This window comes from Thamnophis sirtalis, unplaced genomic scaffold, assembly GCF_051295495.1.
Source record: "Thamnophis sirtalis isolate CommonGarterSnake01/CBP01778 unplaced genomic scaffold, rThaSir2_p1.2 scaffold_4, whole genome shotgun sequence".
Classification (NCBI taxonomy): Eukaryota; Metazoa; Chordata; class Lepidosauria; order Squamata; family Natricidae; genus Thamnophis; species Thamnophis sirtalis.
In genome coordinates, this window is record NW_028261384.1 from 96,178,915 (window position 1) to 96,197,265 (window position 18,351).

The window sequence follows — 18,351 nt, forward strand, 5'->3', positions numbered from 1 at the left end:
ATAAAGGTAAGGGTTAGGTTAAGGGTTAGGGTTAGGTTAAGGGTTAGGGTTAGGTTTAGAGCGTTAGGGTTACGTTTAGCGTTAGGTTAAGGGTTAGCGTTAGGTTTAGCGTTAGGTTAAGGGTTAGGGTTAGATTTAGGGTTAGCTTAAGGGTTAGTTTTAGGGTTAGGTTTGGGGGGGTTAGGATAAGGTTTTCACTTTATTTTTACATTTTTCGATCACAGCACGATGTTTTTGTCGCGCTGTGATGACGTCAAATGCGCGCTTTCATCGAGCGCGATTTTGTCCTCTGCGGTTTTGTGGTGGAACCACATTTCCTGGACTGCGAGCCCCTGCTTATAGTCACGCATGTCTTGGTCACCTCCCATTTGGATTATTACATGGTGCTGCCCTTGAATACTACCCAAAAAGTTCATCTGGTCCAGAATGCATCAGCATGCATGTTTCCCTAGGATTTCCTATGTAATACCTCTGTTGTGTGAGCTGCACTCTGAATTCCAGTTTCTTTCCAGGTGCAATTCAAGATGCTGGCCATCATCTTTAAAGCCCTATATGGCATATAACCAGATCAGGGGTGAAATTCTACCAGTTCAGGAGAACCGGTAGTTAAAAAAAAATGCTAAAAAAAGTTTTAAAAAGTTCCGATGATTGCGCAGCACAGCTGATTTTCGCACAGCTGTGCGGTGCGATTTATATTTGCTAGAAAGCAGGAAGTCCTACTTTCTAGCAAATCAAAATCACGCGGCACAGCTGTTTCCCCCCTCACTATTCTACTTACCTTTGCCGACTCAGAAAAGGCTTCTTAGTGCCTGTGGTGCGCATGCACTCAAAGCGAACTGATAGCAGACTTCAGAGCATTTCACCTCTGGGCCAGATGTCTCTAAGGATATCTACCCATCCTAACAGATTAGATAGGCATACTCTTAGTCCCTTATTTCAGGCACTGCCATCTGATAGGATCTAGGATATATGCCTTTTCTGTGGTAGCCCACGCCCTATAGAATATTCTGTCCCTGAAGTTCCCAAGGTCTCTGTAAAGCCCTGAAGACCCAACTTCTCCTCCCCCAAGTTGGGATAAGATGGTGACTGCACATTAAAACTAGATTGCCACCAGATTTTGTTCTTATGTATTTGGCTTTAATGTGGTTTTTATATTATTTTAATTTTTGGTTGGAAGCTATTATAAGGTGGGTAGATATATATATATAAATTAACCAATACGTGCAAGTAAGAATAGATATTTCGTTGAAGTATTGGACTGTTGGAAGACAGAAGATTTCTAATAGTAGTCTATATCAATAGCTCAGGATTGCTTGTGGATTCATGTATTCTCTGAATGTAGCTGTTTCAGGTGCATCAGTGCATGAAAGATCACAGTTTTTTCTCTGCAGCAGCTTGACAGCAAATGTTGGTTGCAGTGATGATTCCTTTCTGATGATTCCTTGCTTATGATATTTTTTCTTCTACTCTGATTGTTTATCTGCTGTTTCTACTTCTCTGGATGTTTGATTCAAATAAATAATCAAGGAAAAAAACTTCTGAATGCTTGCAATTTGGGTGTCAATCTCATTAGATATACTAGATCACGAAATCAACTCCACAGGAAGACGAAAACTAATTTTATTGGGATTTGACTTTGATAACAGAATTGCATGAGTCTGATTATGCTACACTTCTTCCTGCTTCTTAACGTCAAGTGAATCATGGCAATGTCTGTGTCAGCCATTTCCAAATGTTTTGTTTTTTCTGCAATCAAAAAACGTTTCAGCCCCCTTTTCTTACCTGACAGTAACTGCATATTTCTTGTCATCTTTCTTGCTCTCTACATGGGCCTGCAAAAATACCATGAAATCTTGCTACCATGGTGCCTTTCATTATTTGCTCCGTTTTGTGCAACAGCAGAAAAATCATAGCATAAATCAAAATCATTGCAGAGAAATTCAGTGTGTTACCTATTGAAGAATGTTAGAAGTGTAAATATGTCATATTAAAACAGGATAGGTGTGAGATTATGCAGGCATGGATCTGATCTGGGAATGATTAAAAATCCTTTTCTTTGCCGGGGGGAGGCGACTATACCCATAATATACTAAGTCTTGCAGCAATCAGAAACTCCCAGTCCTTTTCCATAGTCTGATTATATGATATTATATGATATTATATGATATGATATGATATGATATGATATGATATTATATTTATTATATTATTATATTATATTATATTATATTATATTATATTATATTATATTATATTATATTATATTATATTATATTATATTATATTATATTATATTATATTATATTATATTATATTATATTATATTATATTATATTATATTATATTATATTATATTATATTATATTATATTATATTATATTATATTATATTATATTATTATATTATATTATATTATATTATATTATATTATATTATATTATATTATATTATATTATATTATATTATATTATAATATTATATTATATTATATTATATTATATTATATTATATTACTTTATTTATTTATTTATTTATTTATTTATTTATTTATTTATTTATTTATTTATTTATTTATTTATTTATTTATTCAAGCATGTATTAGATAACATATATAAGTATAAACATGATTTTGAATACAGGAAATGGATATGAATAAAAGGGAACATTAGGACAGGGATGGTAGGCACGTTGTGCCCCTTACAGGAGTGGGGTGAGGTCGACAGTAGACAATCTAAGATTAAAGTTTTTGGGGTTTGGGAAAAAAACCACAGAGCCAGATAGTGCATTCCAGGCATTGACCATTCTGTTGCTGAAGTCGTATTTTCTGCAATGGTGTTTGGAGCAGTTTACCTTAAGTTTGTATCTATCGTGTCCTCATGTATTGTTGTGGTTGAAGATGAAGTAGTCATTGACACTTCAGCTTCAACCATTATTTAATAATAATAATAATAATAATAATAATAATAATAATAATAATAATAATATTCATTATTCAACCATTATTCAATCATTATTCTGAGACTCAGACAGTGCCTGGACACTTCCCTGTACTTTTCTTGGCAAGCTTTTGGAAGAGGTTTGTCACTGCCTCCTTCCTAGGGCTGAAAGAAAGTGATTGGTCCAAGGTCCATTTTAAGGCAGAACTCAAACTCAAAGTTTCTTGATTTCTAGACTGAAACCTTAACCACTACACCAAACTGAATTTCACTCAGAGTGAAATTAGTTTCGATTATTAGAAAATAATATGAACCTTTGGAAATAAGAGCTATTATTGGAAATGTATGTGGGGTGGATAAATAGTTGCAAACTACAAAATTAAATTGTAAATACCTTTATATATTAATAATCAAGTGATTTTACATGTAGAAGTTGCACTATTAACCAAGAGACATTAACGAAATTTGATGTTGCCTCTTCCATAATTCTAAAGCCTGTATGTTAATTATCAGGATTATCAGAATCAAAGTCAAATACACCTCGTGATCAAGATAGCTATAAAGTGATTACATAATAAAGAAAGGAAACCGTTCTATTGGGATATTATCTTGCTAATATAAATGTATGTTTCTTCTTCTGCTTGCAGCATCACCTGAAGCCAAGAAGTGCTTTTGAAAAAAAATATTTTTTTTTATCCCTGAGTTTCTTCAACAGACTGGATTTTGGAGGAAGTCACTCTCCCATGTTCATCTAATTCTTCAATGATTGTTTTAATTACTCTGGTTTTCTTTATCTCTAAATATTAAAAAAAGAAAGAAAGAAAGAAAGAAAGAAAGAAAGAAAGAAAGAAAGAAAGAAAAGCAAGTATATCAAAAATGCAAATGGCAACATTATTTGTTCAAGAAATTTCATTAATTTTTAGGCTACTAAAAATAACTGTATTAGAACATATAAATGTGCTTGCCATGTATAACAAGTTTTGCCTGAAACCCAATTGATTTCAATTATTTCTTTCTTTAAATTGAGTTAATTTCTAGGTTTTATGCGTGGCTGGTGCAGGCTGTCTAGGGACAGTAGCTATACATGATCAATTTTTTCCTTCTCGTTTCAAGCAATTAAATAACAAACCCTTTTATTTAATGTAAGAAACTAGAAAACATGGATTTTAATATATGTTTTCAATTGTGCTAAATGATGCTGGAGGAAAAAAGAGGTTTCTCTACAATTTCTGTACATTACATAATTTTATAGCAACATTTTTCAGAGATTTTATTTTTCATTTTGAAAATGAGACACACAATTTACATTTCTTACCTTCTTGGGGAGATAGCTATATTTAAAGAAATTGAAGAAATGTCTTTAAAAGTTTAAAAACTTGCATATTTCACATGTTACTACAGATAATAATTTTGCTATGTCTTTGAAGTCTCATAATAACAAATGTTTTAGATTCATACTTGAAAGGCAAATTTTTAATTTGGGTCAATTAAACATTATTCATGTCCAACTATGCATTCCCTAAACAATGATAATTATTTGTCACATGCTAAATATACATGATAAGTGGAAGGATAGAAAGAAGGAAGAGAAGTATTTGCCTTGCAAATGCTATATTATTCCTTTGGAAGAGTATGGTATTTGCACATGAAGTTAAGTATTAGAAAAAAGAATGCATTAACACTAAGTCTTCAGCATGACATGAGTAGAGAGAGAGGGACGGTGGATACCTAAGGATTTTGTATGAACTCTCCCTTTGTCTGTCACTCTGTCTGACCTTTATCAGGTCATTTCCTTTGGCCTCTCTCATTATAGAGAAAAGAGCACATGCTTTTTGACTATCTTGCTCCTGAGGTTTTAAATTTTTAAATTAACTTTAATGTTGTTCACTGCTCAGAGCCTCTGTGTGTGAGTTTGGCAACTATACAAACCTATCAAATAAGTAAGTCAAAACAGGAAAGAGGGGCAAAAAAAGAACAGTCTTAATTCTAGGCCTAGGAGAACAATCAGACTGCTCCACTAGATCTTCAGGGAAAACACCAGGCTACCCTGGAACTGGCTGATCTATTTAGCCTTCTCTTCCTATCACACAAACAAGCCAGAGGTGGTAATCAACCAGTTCTGACAAGTTTTGGAGAACCAGTAGTGGAAATTTTGAGTAGTTTGGAGAACCGGCAAATAGTCTGGCCCCGCCCCTGCTGCCTCCCAGCTGATCTTCTCTTATTGTCCTGAACAGGAGAACAGAGCTGGAAAGCAGGTTTGTGGGGTGGGGAAGGAATGGGGATTTTGCAGTAACCTTCCCCTGCTATGCCTACAAAGCCATGTCCACATAACCAGTAGTAACAATTTTTGAATCCCACACTGAAACAAGCTGATAAACAATCAGAACATGACCAGACAATGGATAGAAAATCTCAAAATGAGATCATATTGTGACTGTCCTGAGACAAAACCCAAGTCTAATACACAGTGCCTCCTATGTATGGAGCTCATAATGATTGTAATGGAGACCACAAACTGCTGAGCCATCCCAGACTTAATGCCACCAGGTGGCACATTGAAATCCTCAAGCTTCTATAGCTTTGAGAGCTAATTGCCATTCCTGCAACAGAATACAGGAACAAATGATAATAGCAATTTGGAGACAGTACATAAGCTCCAATCCCAACTGTTCCATAGAGCTTCATCTGCTTACCTGCAGAGTAGAGCTTTTGAAAACCCACAACACCTCAACAGTGACAACTGCTGCCACTCTTCTTCTCTCCTGGAGTCATGGCTAATGCCAGACCCAAAACACAGATGGGCACATTTCTGAGAGGGGAATGACCCTCCCTCCAGCACCACTCAGGTCTTGCTTAAAAAAGTAGGATGTGTAGGTACTAGCCTGTCTATATAGTGTATGTCAATTTTTAAATAGCAATTTTATTAATAATTCTAATTGCAACAGTAAAAACATACAAATTGTGGGGGGGGGAAACAATATGTTGTTATCTCTGGTAACCCTTAATAGGCTTTTGCTGACACCAGGACTGAAATGACAAGGTTTTTATGTACTTGTCTGTAAATAAGAGATTGGATATTGGAAATAGATATCATTTACTATATTTTAAGAAAATGATAGGGCACTTTCGGAAAGGTTATAAGGAGTCATTCAGTTTAGAATTCTAGAAAAATTCACTTATGTGCTAAAGTAATAGAAGTAGAGAACAAAATACTGCATTGAATCAGAAACAACCACAATAATTCTATTGAATTCCAAGAATATTTACCTTTATCTTTGGTAGTGAATTCAATGTTTCTGGCTTCAGTTTTTCTAGTACTGGTCTCTGTGCCAGTCTTTGTGCTTCTGACTTCAGAGCCTGAAGCTCTTAATCCTGAACCTTTTTCAGATCCCAGATTTTGTGATCCCAGATCTTTGCTACTTCTTGGTACAGATTCACTGTAATAAGCAATAGTTTGATGATGTTACCTTTAGGGGAATTGTTTCGCCAATATTATTATTAGAAGAAACTCTATGCATAGCCAATAGATTTTTATGGGATTTTCACAATATTAATATTAATTATAAAATTCTTAAAACATAAATTTTCCATAGAATGCCATAAATTTAATCCCGTTTTTCAACTGGAATAGTAAATCTGAACTTCTGACAATCTTGAATGGTTTTCATGCATGAAAATATGTGCTTGTGCAAAGCGGAAAAATATGGCCCAGTATTCCACACTCAATCTATACTCATTTAGTTTGCTCATTTATGTTGGTTTGTATTCACAAACCACAGTTACTCTGTGGATATTTCCAATCTAGGAATTCTAAACCTGTTTGGCTTAAGCTTCCAAGATTACCACTAATTTATGACAAAATTGAATTGTGACATTATACCTTTTTTTGCCAGATAGTTCCTTCATTCCTTTTCCTGATGCTTCTCCATCAATTAGGCGTCGATAAGTTTCAATCTCATTCTCAAGACGGATCTTGATGTCCAGGAGGTGCCTGTAATCTGCATTCTGACACTCCATGTCTTCTCTGATTTGTTGTACTTGGTTCTCCACATTGCTAATCATCCCTTGTATTTGCAAGAGTTGACCACAATATTGGCCTTCTGTCTCTGCAAGGGTGCTTTCAAGGGATTGCCTCTGAAAAGGAACAGAGATGCAGGGCTTATTTCTGTAGTCCTTCAACAGTTATGTGTCTAGGTGGGGAGTACCTTTGTACAAATTTATATCGGCAAAAATGTCAGGCTGTTCACATCTAAGCACTTTGAGAAAAATGATTTTTTGGCAATAGGCTATCAGATCCTGAATCAATGCCCTTCACTTCTTAAACTTCAGGAATAATGTAATGTTTATTTGGACTCTCTGTAAGAATTTCAAGCCTGAACATGATTCACCAACAAAATAAAGTGGTACAATCCTTTGTGTACCCTATTCTGTTTTATAAGGCGTTTGTTTCTAAAACCATATGCATGCCAGCATGTTATTTGCATGAGTTAGGCTCCATCTCAATCTTGTTGAATTCACAATCTGAATTGCTTTTTACTATATTGTCATTTTGTTCTTGAAGGATTGGGAGCATTCTAATTGCACAAGAAGAATCACATTAAGTATATATAAAGTTTTACTTAAAACAGCAACCTGGTGGTCCAGCTTGCCTTTCCTAATGTGACAGAAAGAAAGGAAGCTGGGGTTCTCCAGAAGTTCTAATCAACACACATCTGAGAAGCAATTGCCTGCGGATCTTGGGCATTACAGTCTCAGCATATCTAGAGTTGAGGTAATAATGTGCCAGTACGAAGTTTTTGCTATTCAGTGGAAGCTGGATGGGGCTGTGTAAACCAACCTGCTGCTTGTTGTGTGAAACCCAAGGCTAGAGCATCTCCAGCCAATGGGCTCTCCAGCTTCTGTTTGAAGTTATCCAATAAGGAAGAACTTCTCCAGATAACTGTTCATCGCCGAGCTACTATTAAATATTGACATATGTTTCTTCTGCTTTTCCAAAAAGACCTGAATTTTGGAATCAATTTCATGCCTAATACATAGGGAGTGTTTCTGGAAATATCCATTTGTTTGACCTTTTTACTCTTAATTTGAAAATAAACCAGGAAGAAACTTAGGGGCTGTTATCACAGAATAACCAATATCAAATTGCATTGATAGTTTTAAGATCTGTAGATTTCAACTCCCAGAATTTCCCGGAGAGCATGCTGGCTGGAAAATTCTGAAAATTGAAGTTCACACATCTTAAAGCTCCCCCCCCCAAAAAAAACTTTTAAAACTATAGGGTATTATAACTTCCTTCAATTTTCTGCCTCCCCAAGTATTGCAATTCAACACCCATAATTTTAAATTCACATTAAATTAAGAAAGAATCAATCTTTATAATTAAAATGGTTTATTTGGTGATAAAGAATGTCCTTACCAAAGAAAGCTGGGTTTTCAGGTCAATCTCCAAACTCTGGAGGGTATGTCTCAGGTCTGCAATTTCTTTTTTGTTAGTGGTGGTTTCTTTGGCACTCACGTTGATTGTCATATTTAATTCCTTACTCTACAATGATTCAAACACAAGATTACAATTGAAATGACTGAAACAAGCACCGAGTCTTTGTGTTTTTTTCATAAAATCTGCCAGCTGCCATCAGACGCAGCATCCATAGGGGTGTCAAAACAAACTATTTGAGGGAACATCGTATTGCAATGGAAACCCCACTGTGTTATATATGTGTAGGGTGAAGTTGATAGTCCCTGGGCAATACCGCTTTAAAGCTCCACATATGAATATATTAAAAGAGCATAGATGTTCAAAATTTCTTAAATGCTTGCTGCTGGTAGTAATGCCATCTTAGTGTGCTTGAGTCAGTTGGGAATTCTTAGTGCTTTCCATTGAATTATTGAATTAGAAGGTATCTTGGAGGCCATCTAACCCAATCTCTTCTTTAGCACAGGATAAACTAGGGTGATGTGACAGATCATCATCCAGCCTCAATTTGAAGGTTGCAGTGAAGATGAACTGGCATCATATAGCAGCTTGTTTCAGTGGCTAGTGGCCTATGTAGTCATAATGTTCCTCCTAATCTATAGCCTGAAAACTTTCTTGAAGTTTTAGCCCGCTATACTGATTCTACCTTCTAGGAAAACAAACTCCACTCTCTCTGACAGCACTTTCAGGGATCTGAAAAATCAATTTTGAAGAGCCAAGGTGGTGCAGTGGTTAGGGTGCAGTACTGCAGGCCACTTCAGCTGACTGTTATCTGCAGTTCAGCGGTTCTAATCTCACCGGCTCAAGGTTGACTCAGCCTTCCATTCTTCCGAGGTGGGTGAAATGAGGACCCAGACTGTGGGGGCGATATGCTGACTCTGTAAACCGCTTAGAGAGGGCTGAAAGCCCTATGAAGCGGTATATAAGTCTAACTGCTATTGCTACTGATAACTGCTAATTTTCTAATTGAATATCTTGAACTGTAATACCTGGAAGTAGACATATTATCCCTTGTGGAATCAACAAAGAATAAGGTAGAACAATTACTTGTGAGCTGGATTTGTTTGATATGTTTTTATTTTGCTTTTTAGGCTAAGTGGCTGCCTTAATTCAACAATACCATACATACAAGACTAAGAAGTGGGTGGGCATAATGGTTGATAGCTATATAGACACATTCATGCAATCTCATTGGCCATAAAAGCACATAAGGAAATAAAATAGTTAAAATATTGGCATCCAAAACATGAACATATCAAGAAAAAGCTATGAAGAATGAAAAGATTTTAAAATATATATTTAAAACTCATCTATGCAGGCTAAATTATATTGCCCCGGAGTTTGCTGGCTACAACTAGCTACAACCCAACACGTTCTCTTAATCTGATGAATGAGGTACAATTTACTGCAGCCAATTCATATGGGATAGGGAGTCCATTTGGTCTCAAGGCTTTTAAGATAACAGTTGTTTGCCACTATTAGTTTGTGCTGTTAGAATATTTGGGAGGCTGTCCAAGATTCTTTCTTTGTAGATTGTTCCCTGCTGTGCCATTTATTATAGCAACCTAACTATAGTTCATTGCAGCACTAAAAACACTGATGGTTTATTCTTGTATAGTAAGAATAATAGCTTCTAAAAAGCATGAAAAGACTTCATTCCTTATAGTGAAATCAGAGCACTAACTGACTTGACATCCAAAGGATGTTATCCCTTAAGTCCCTTCACTCTTGGGAAGTTGATCTTGGAAATTTTTTAACCTTAAAAAGCCCAGTAACATACTTTTAAAATGGAGATCTAGTATTGGACATAATACTTGGCTTTGTAGATGTCTAGAGATGTTTCTTCTTTGTTCTCACCTTTTCAATGAACCAAGTTTCAGCATCTTTGCGATTCTGCTCTGCCAAAACTTCATACTCTGTTCTCATCTTGTTCAGAATTGCAGTCAGGTCCACTCCTGGTGCTGCATTTATTTCAACATTTATGTCTCCAGCAACTGTCCCTTGCCAATTCTTCATTTCCTAAGAAGGCAGTGAGAAGGGTAAAAAAAAAAAAGAGAAAGGTTTTTAACTGTACAATTAATTTGGCTTGCTATTTAAAATTTTTGCACGTAAACCAATTGCCTCACTTTGCACGTCTTTATATATTAATATTTCCATGCAGGTGTTGCAGTAGAGAATGCAGTCTAGCAGCCTAGACTGACAGCTGTTTAGTCTATTTGATTACTTATTTTTTTTTAAAAGTCATACAGAATTAAAATTAGAGTTCAGTGAAGCCCCTTTTCTAATTACTACTACTGAGAGCCAAACGACACCTAAATTTAACCATAGTGAATGCTACAAATCACAAATTGCCAAATAAACTTTGATTACATTTCCCAGAATTTCTTAGAGGGCATCAAGTTCCTGAAGGCTAATGTGGTTGTATGATGTAAACTGTTTTAGAAAACTGGTTGCCTTACCTCTTCATGGTTCTTTTTGAGAAAAGCCAGCTCTTCGATGAGGCTTTCAATCTGTATTTCCAAGTCACCCTTAAACATACTCAATTCATCCAGTACTTTTTTAAGGCCATTGATGTCTGCTTGCACATTCTGGTGGAGGAACAGCTCATTTTCATATCTTGAAAAAAAAAAGACGACAAAAAAGTTCTTTGAAAAGTGCCAACTTGATAGATCAAAATATTGTAAACTTGTGACAGAGACTTGTTAATAGATGGATTGTTTGAATGTGCTGAGGTCACATCCTGGTTTTGCTTGCTTTTATCAGCATTTGCACATTTTGAATAGGCTGCTTTTGGGCTGAAGAACTTACTTCATTCTGAAATCATCCACAGCTAGTCTGGCATTATCTATCTGCAGAATCATGCTGGCATTCCGAATACTTGCTGTGATGATCTGTGTGGAAAGAAGATAAAAAGATTTTAGCAGCTTTATTGCATTTTATAAAAGTAGATAAATGAATCAGAAAAATCAAAAATGTGATATTTCTTATATTAATTTCCTTTTGTAAAAAAAAATGAATTTTAAAGTAGTGCTGGCTTCTTCACCTGCTGCATTTTTTGAATTCAACTCCCAACACCCTAGCGGCATAGAGAGATTTATAGTCCTCCACAAATGGGTACAAATTTATTACAGGAATAATAATATTACAGGAATAAGGATAAGCAGTCTTCCATTACTTGTTTCTCAAGATGAATCTGTTTTGCTGCAATAGTGTGAATTGCAGCCCCAAACACATCTTAACATTACCAGATTGGGAAAGGCAATAAAACTGCATCTTTTACAAAACAACAAGTTCACTATCTCTGTGTTGGGAATTATATGTTAAACTTTGTATTATGCTAAATATATAATGTAAAAACCTCTGTTGGTATTTATTCTATTAAAACACTGTTTCTCATATTTTTTCCTTGATGATACTACTTCTCAGAAAAATCTTTATTTAAATATCCCTCTTGTGATTTGGTAATGACTTTGTGTGTTGTTACCCAAAGGAAAATTACTTTTATCCAGAGTTGGGTAATTTATCTAGATTTGGGAAGCACTGACTTAAAGTAAGCTTCAATACTTAAAACTGAATTTGTGTGGAGCATATTAGGAGGGAAAGTCTGAATTACGAAATACTTTTTACTAGAAGTTTTCCTTCACAACAGTTAAAAGCAGTGGTGAAATTCAATTTTTTTTTTACTACTGGTTCTATGGGCATGGCTTGGTGGGCATGGCAGGGAAAGGATACTGCAAAATCCCTATTCCCTCCCCACTCCTGGTGGAAGGATATTGCAAAATCTCCATTCCCACCCCACTCTGGGGCCAACCAGAGGTGGTATTCGCCAGTTCTCCAAACTACTAAAAATTTCCGCTACCAGTTCTACAGAACCTGTCAGAGCCTGCTGAATTTCACCCCTGGTTAAAAGGTGGCAGACCTATTTTGGCACCAACAAAAGGGGATTTTTGTTGACAAGAGGAGAAACAGAGATTAAAGGACCCTGCAGATTATGATTCAGCCCCTGCATTAATACTGAGGAAATCAAATATACATAGAAACCTGCATGTTATACATCTTTAAAACTATTTTAAGTTTATCAGGATACCAACATAAAAATTACATGAAACAAAGCATTATGATCACCCAAAGTGAAGTCAGTTTATGTTTCGTAGATACTGTTTTAGCTGAGAAGTGATTAGTAATTATATTTTGAATATTATTTAAGCTACATCAAATTAAATCAATAAAGAGAGAGATAGAAAATGATAACCATGAGATGACCAGATTTTCCCCCTAATTTTCCTTTCTATTTGGTCATAATAATTCTCCTGTAAAATTTCCATCACCTTATAATAGTTTGCATTTGCAATGAAATATTATTTTATCTGAAATTATTTGCATTGATAAAGCTATGTAAAAGAAAGAGTTTGGAAATAAGCATGCAGTAAAAACAACACAAAAAAGTTTGTTTTGTTTTAATTATCTTTCTTCCAGTATGTTTCAGACTAAAAGAGGCCAAACACAATGGACATATAGGAAAATGTAATATTTTTACAGATGACTGCTTTTTTAAAAAAATAATTTTTAATTTAAAAACACAGCAACCCCCTATTATTTGATATAAAATTGTTCAATTAAAATAATTACTTTAAAAAAAGAAAATTCTTGGGCAAGAAACAAGGCAATTAACAAAAATTGAAAAATTAATAGAATCAGATTGTGAAATCTTATATTTCCTAAAATGTATATTTGATTACTGGAATCACATATGTACTGTAGTGGTTCTCTTAGATATTTGGAAACATTAATCTCAATTAATCAAATATTTATTATGGTTACAGACTAGCATTAGAAAGGTGAGATACAAACAATTAGTAATTCTATTACTTAAAAAATATAAAATATACGAGGTTCAAAGCATTTTTAAAAAGTAAAAAATGTATTAAAACAAAAAAAATGAGAAACATAAAAAGGAGTAAAACATTGTTATTGTCAATCTAATATCTATATATCTAATAACTATATCTATATAAATATAGACATTAGATTGACAATAACACTGTTTTACTCCTATCTGTATCTGTATCTATCTATCCATCCATCCAACTATACAGATATAGTTATCTATATAAGGACTAGGATTACATTCAATTGACAACTAGATTCATTTAAAATCTTTTTCTCATATGAAGAAAGCAGCTTTAAAAGTGGCTCATAGATGTGTAACTTGCAAAATAAACCAATTTTATTATTTTGTGGAATTAGCTGCTATGGTAAAGGTATCCATGTGCTTTCATTTTGTAAATAAGTAAGTAAAAAACTACACAGCTAGTTTTGCTACAAATTTATGATAATTAAAAACATAACAAGATAAGTATAACTTATAAAGTTAACAGCCATCTTTAGTTATTGGCAGACATTGACATGATCTAAAGTGTTGGCCAATTGATAGGTAGCTTGAAAAAGTTTGACAGGTTGAAGTAATGCACATTGTATCTGTAACAAAAGAAATAGCTTGACCTGAAATCTCAGATTATGTGATAAGACATACAATCTTTTTTTAAACAATGATTCCAACTATATAAATGAAAGGCCCAAAGAAAAAAGAAGCTTTCTTCCCTCATTTTCATTATTATAGAGCTTTATGAAATTGCCTCAAGTTGAAGACAAAGTTATGCAAAGTTATGCTATTAAAAAATCTTTAATTTGGGAAAGAGCTATTTTTTCCATTGATAGGAACTATTGACTCCTCCATGGGTATTCATAATGGGAGTGGCAAGTGATGAAACATGTCACATACTTGCATGTGATCTAACACAGGTATGAAAGGGTGGGGCTTGCATTGTGACATTATGACACATGTTTCATCATTTGGTATCCTAGTGGTTAATAGCACTAGTATATCAGTCTTCTTCTCACAAACTTTCCCATGAATCTAATCTGGAAACCATCGTAATGTTTCTAGTTATTTTCTAGTCTCATAATTCTGTACAAAAAACCTGGCATGCTTGATTTTGTCTGTTTGTGTAAGCATTTTTATTTCATACTGCCTCCTACCCTCTGGATTCAAAGCACTACACTGCAACAGACAAGTATGATTGCAGTTGTTCGAAAAAGCATCCAGCTACAAAATTATGTTATGCTTTTAGTGAGAATGTATGTATATGAAGAATAATATGCACTGAGCTTTCTTTCTTTCTTTCTTTCTTTCTTTCTTTCTTTCTTTCTTTCTTTCTTTCTTTCTTTCTTCCTTCCTTCCTTCCTTCCTTCCTTTCTTTCCCTCTCCACTCCCTCCCTCCCCCTTCCCTCCTTCTTTCGTTTCTTTCTTTCCCTTCCTCCCCCTTCCTTCCTTCCTTCCTTCCTTCCTTCCTTCCTTCCTTCCTTCCTTCCTTCCTTCCTTCCATTTTTAATCTACATAATAAGTGTTGAAAAAGGTTGAATGGAATAGGATGCCGATGATCTTTTTCTATGAAGAAGGGGAATTTTGTTACTCTAAAAGCAGTCTTAAGTCAGGGGATGGGGCATGGACTGAAATTCAAATTTTGCATTCTGGTTAATTGGTTGGAGAGAAAACAAATTGGTTTACAGTATATCTCTCTATCTCAGCATTCTAAATTAGGCAGAAAAGAAAAATTCATGGAGCTGAAAAACGGTTTTGAAGGAATTGGGAGGTAGAATTGTTATAAATAACTGTCAAAAGAACACATGTCCAGTTTTTGCTGAAGAAGCCTGGAAAATCTGTCTCCACTTTCCTTTCATCAGGAGAAGACACAATCTGATAACACATTTTTTCCATTGTGCCCCCATCACATTGCCATTATTTTCCTTATGCTCATGAATAACTTTAAGTTGCCTTTAGTTCAACCAATGTTAAAAGTAAGATTTCTCTCTCTCTCTCTCCCTTCCCCCCAATTCCAACATACAAAGGTAGGGTTAGGGTCAAAATGTGTACAAACTGTTAAGCTTGATCAAAAATTGGTAGTCAAGTGGGTACAGTGACTAGGAACAGATGTAACAGAGGCAGATAGGAGACTGGCAATGGGGACAGCAGATGTCAGGCTAGTATAGTTTACTGACAAGAATGGATGGATGACTTTCTAAATCAGCAGTGGAGAAAGTTGAATTTGCAATGCTAAGAAGTGGTCTATGGTCAATAAGTATGCAATACCATGATAAATATTTTCATTACCTCTGGAATAAATAGAGGCTTTTGTAATTGAGGTACCAAGACAAGTTGTTGACAGATATCTATTCCAATTGCACATGCACGCGCACACACACACCAATTTCAATAGAAATAGAACTTTGTGGGATGAAGCTCCCAAACATTGATAGATATTGGCGTGTGGCTCTGCAGATTACATTGTCTATTTGTTAAACAACCTGAAATGGTAAAATAATTCCTCATTTGATTTTTCAAAATCCATTGAAGAATTGACTTACCTTATTTCGAAGGTCATCAATAGAAGAATTATATTTGCTATCATTGTAGAGCCCTTCATTAGTGTGTGTTGCAGATTTCTGATACCAATTTCTGATTTTTTGCTCAAGATCACCATTTGCCTCTTCCAAAGCATGCACTTTAGCCAGGTAGGAAGCCAAGCGGTCGTTTAAATTCTGCATGGTTTCTTTCTCTCCTCCAGATAGAAGAACAACATCACCACCAGCAGGGTTAGAGTTGCAGATATGGAAGCAACTACCAGTGCCACCACCACCGGTTTTACCCCATCCTGATCTGGAGCCCCAAACTACCCCACTACTAAAGATTCCTGTGCTGGATCCTCCACCTGACCCATATATACCACAGCTAGAAAGTTTCAGAGGTGCCCCACTGCCACGAGAAGAAGAGATTTGTCTAGATCCACAGCCAAAGTAAGACATGATGTTCAGTAAGTTTCAAGAATAGTATGAAAATGAACCAGTGACAACCAAGAAGAACCTGAATCATAAAGAATAATCTCCAAGCTTTTATATGTCAATTTTTAAGGGTGTGTTCTTTCACTGGAATGTCATTTCATACCTACATTGTTTGGCCAATTTATCATTTCAAACCCATCTGACTGATGGATATTAATAATGAGACCTGATATTCCATTCTGCTGATTTCCCCTTGGGCTATTTGTCATCTTTTCCTCTTTTTTTTCCCTTTTAAGGTGGAGAATGGGTGGATTTGACCAGGCCAAAACTTTCATTAACTTTTCAGCAAGATTGAGTAATTATCTACATCTTACTCTTTACATCATTTTAAAAGCTCATTGTTATATACATATTTTTATTTTTGCATTTATGAAATCAAGTCTTTCATAACAGGAGGGTGTACAAGCCTTTTTTGAGAAGAGTGGTTTTTTGTTATTTTTTCACTCTGGGTTGGTACAAAAAGCTATGTGACTTAGTTTATTTCTGGAAAAGCATCCTTACATTATTTTGATTTTTTTTTCTTGTGTAAAAGCTATTTCACAAAGTACTTTGTTAAATATCAATGGTTTTATTTCTTGCCATTTTTTTCTTTCCCTTTCATGTCATTAAAGATCCAGCAGATGAAAGACATTTCAATAGCTAGCTTAATCAAATGGAAATATATATAAGTAGTCTTAAAAATACAAATGATCTCTCCTATTTAAAAGCAGTGGTTAGCCAGTCACAAGAGTTTGGCATATATTGGGTATTAATGTTAGAATAAATGTAGTCTAGTCCTAGAGAAATTAGTTTACACCAGTCTTTATGATCAGAGGTAAAAAAAATATTGAAGAATATTTTCTTTACTCTATGTCAGAATCAGACTTCATGATTCTTAAGCTCAAACCTTATTTTGGTCTCTCCACAATGCAACAATAACATTGCCATAATATATGTGAATATCCCAAATTGGTTACTATATAAATGATCAGAAACAAGGGTTTCTTATATCTCTGAATTGCTCAGGATACACTTCATGATAACTATGTTCTGTTTGATCACACAATGGTTTTTAAATCTCTGTTAATCTTGGGTTAATTCAGCAAAACCATTTTATATACTCAGTATTAAAGCAAGCCCTGTACAATAATTGATTATGTTCAAGGTTAATATGATCAGTTATAAAAAGGATATTGAGCTCTGGATATTCAATGCAATCTTTAAATGTGGGTCCATTTATGCAACATAAAACTTTAAGTGTTGGATGCCTATTAGCCTCATATATAAAACAGACTCCCTGCAGCTTGTTCAACAAACTATGCATTTCATCACAGAATTTATAGGTGAATTCTAGCCAAGTATAAAAACTACAGATTTGCCACTGTTTTCATCTAGGTCTTAAAATTAAATGTCCATCATTTTATTTCCCAGTCTGGCAATCTCCAGGTAGATTGTTCCATAACAATCCAAATATTTTAATGGTCTTTAGGATGGGATTATGTGAGATGGAAGACTGAAATCTGAAGGGTATCCAGGTAAGGCTGTTGTAGCATATCCCAGATCTCAAAATATGATTATGTACTATATGATCAGCTCTTATTCAACATATGGTATAGGATTCCATTGTGTTATATTTATCAAAGATCATTAAGTCATAAATCATGTCTTAAAATTAGCAGTGCCTGAGTTTGTGGCACTGTAAACCAAAACCAAATAGAACACAAAATTGTTTAATGAACCCAGTTACTATTGTCACCTTTTCTTTGATTCTGAGCAAATGTAGTGGTTACAACTTAATTTAGACAGTTGACTATAACATGAAGAATATCTTGGATATAAAAGCAAGAATATTGCTCTCATTCAGACTTTTCTTTTACAATCCAGAGATACTCTAGAGCAATATTTCTCAGCCTTAGCATTTTTAAGATGTGTGAACTTCAATTCCATCAACATGTTGACCTGGAAATTATAGGACTACAATTTCTAAGATTGAGAAATATTGCTCTAGAACAGGGGTGTCAAACTGGCAGCCTGTGGTCTGGATGCATCACATGCAAGCCTATT

The 18,351-nt window shown here is 34.8% G+C and overlaps 2 protein-coding genes across 2 annotated transcripts in view; one reads left to right on the forward strand and one right to left on the reverse strand.

Moving 5' to 3' along the window:
- Positions 1-3,628: 3,628 nt before the first annotated feature.
- LOC106545311 (keratin, type I cytoskeletal 12) lies at positions 3,629-16,272 on the reverse strand. The gene is made up of 8 exons (XM_014061828.2): positions 15,835-16,272; positions 11,218-11,300; positions 10,869-11,025; positions 10,267-10,428; positions 8,353-8,478; positions 6,817-7,070; positions 6,204-6,373; positions 3,629-3,732 (listed from the first exon to the last, which is right to left on the reverse strand). Exons 1-8 carry the CDS (start codon positions 16,270-16,272, stop codon positions 3,629-3,631), a joined length of 1,494 nt encoding a protein of 497 aa, XP_013917303.2.
- The window catches only part of LOC106545315 (histone H2A.Z), a 30,816-nt gene continuing 28,396 nt past the window's right edge, over positions 15,932-18,351 (forward strand). Inside the window, exon 1 of the mRNA XM_014061833.2 lies at positions 15,932-16,263. The gene's annotated coding sequence lies outside the window, so the exon portion shown is untranslated. The remainder of the gene's footprint in view (positions 16,264-18,351) is intronic.

What these genes read in the sequence shown, in the direction of transcription:
- LOC106545311 (XM_014061828.2), bottom strand. Translation starts at nt 16,272, where the DNA reads ATGTCTTACTTTGGCTGTGGATCTAGACAAATCTCTTCTTCTCGTGGC. An exon ending in TTGATGACCTTCGAAATAAG is followed by an intron (nt 11,301 to 15,834) that starts GTAAGTCAATTC and finishes CTTTCCACACAG; the next exon opens with ATCATCACAGCAAGTATTCG. An exon ending in TGAAAACCCAGCTTTCTTTG is followed by an intron (nt 7,071 to 8,352) that starts GTAAGGACATTC and finishes GTTCCTTTTCAG; the next exon opens with AGGCAATCCCTTGAAAGCAC.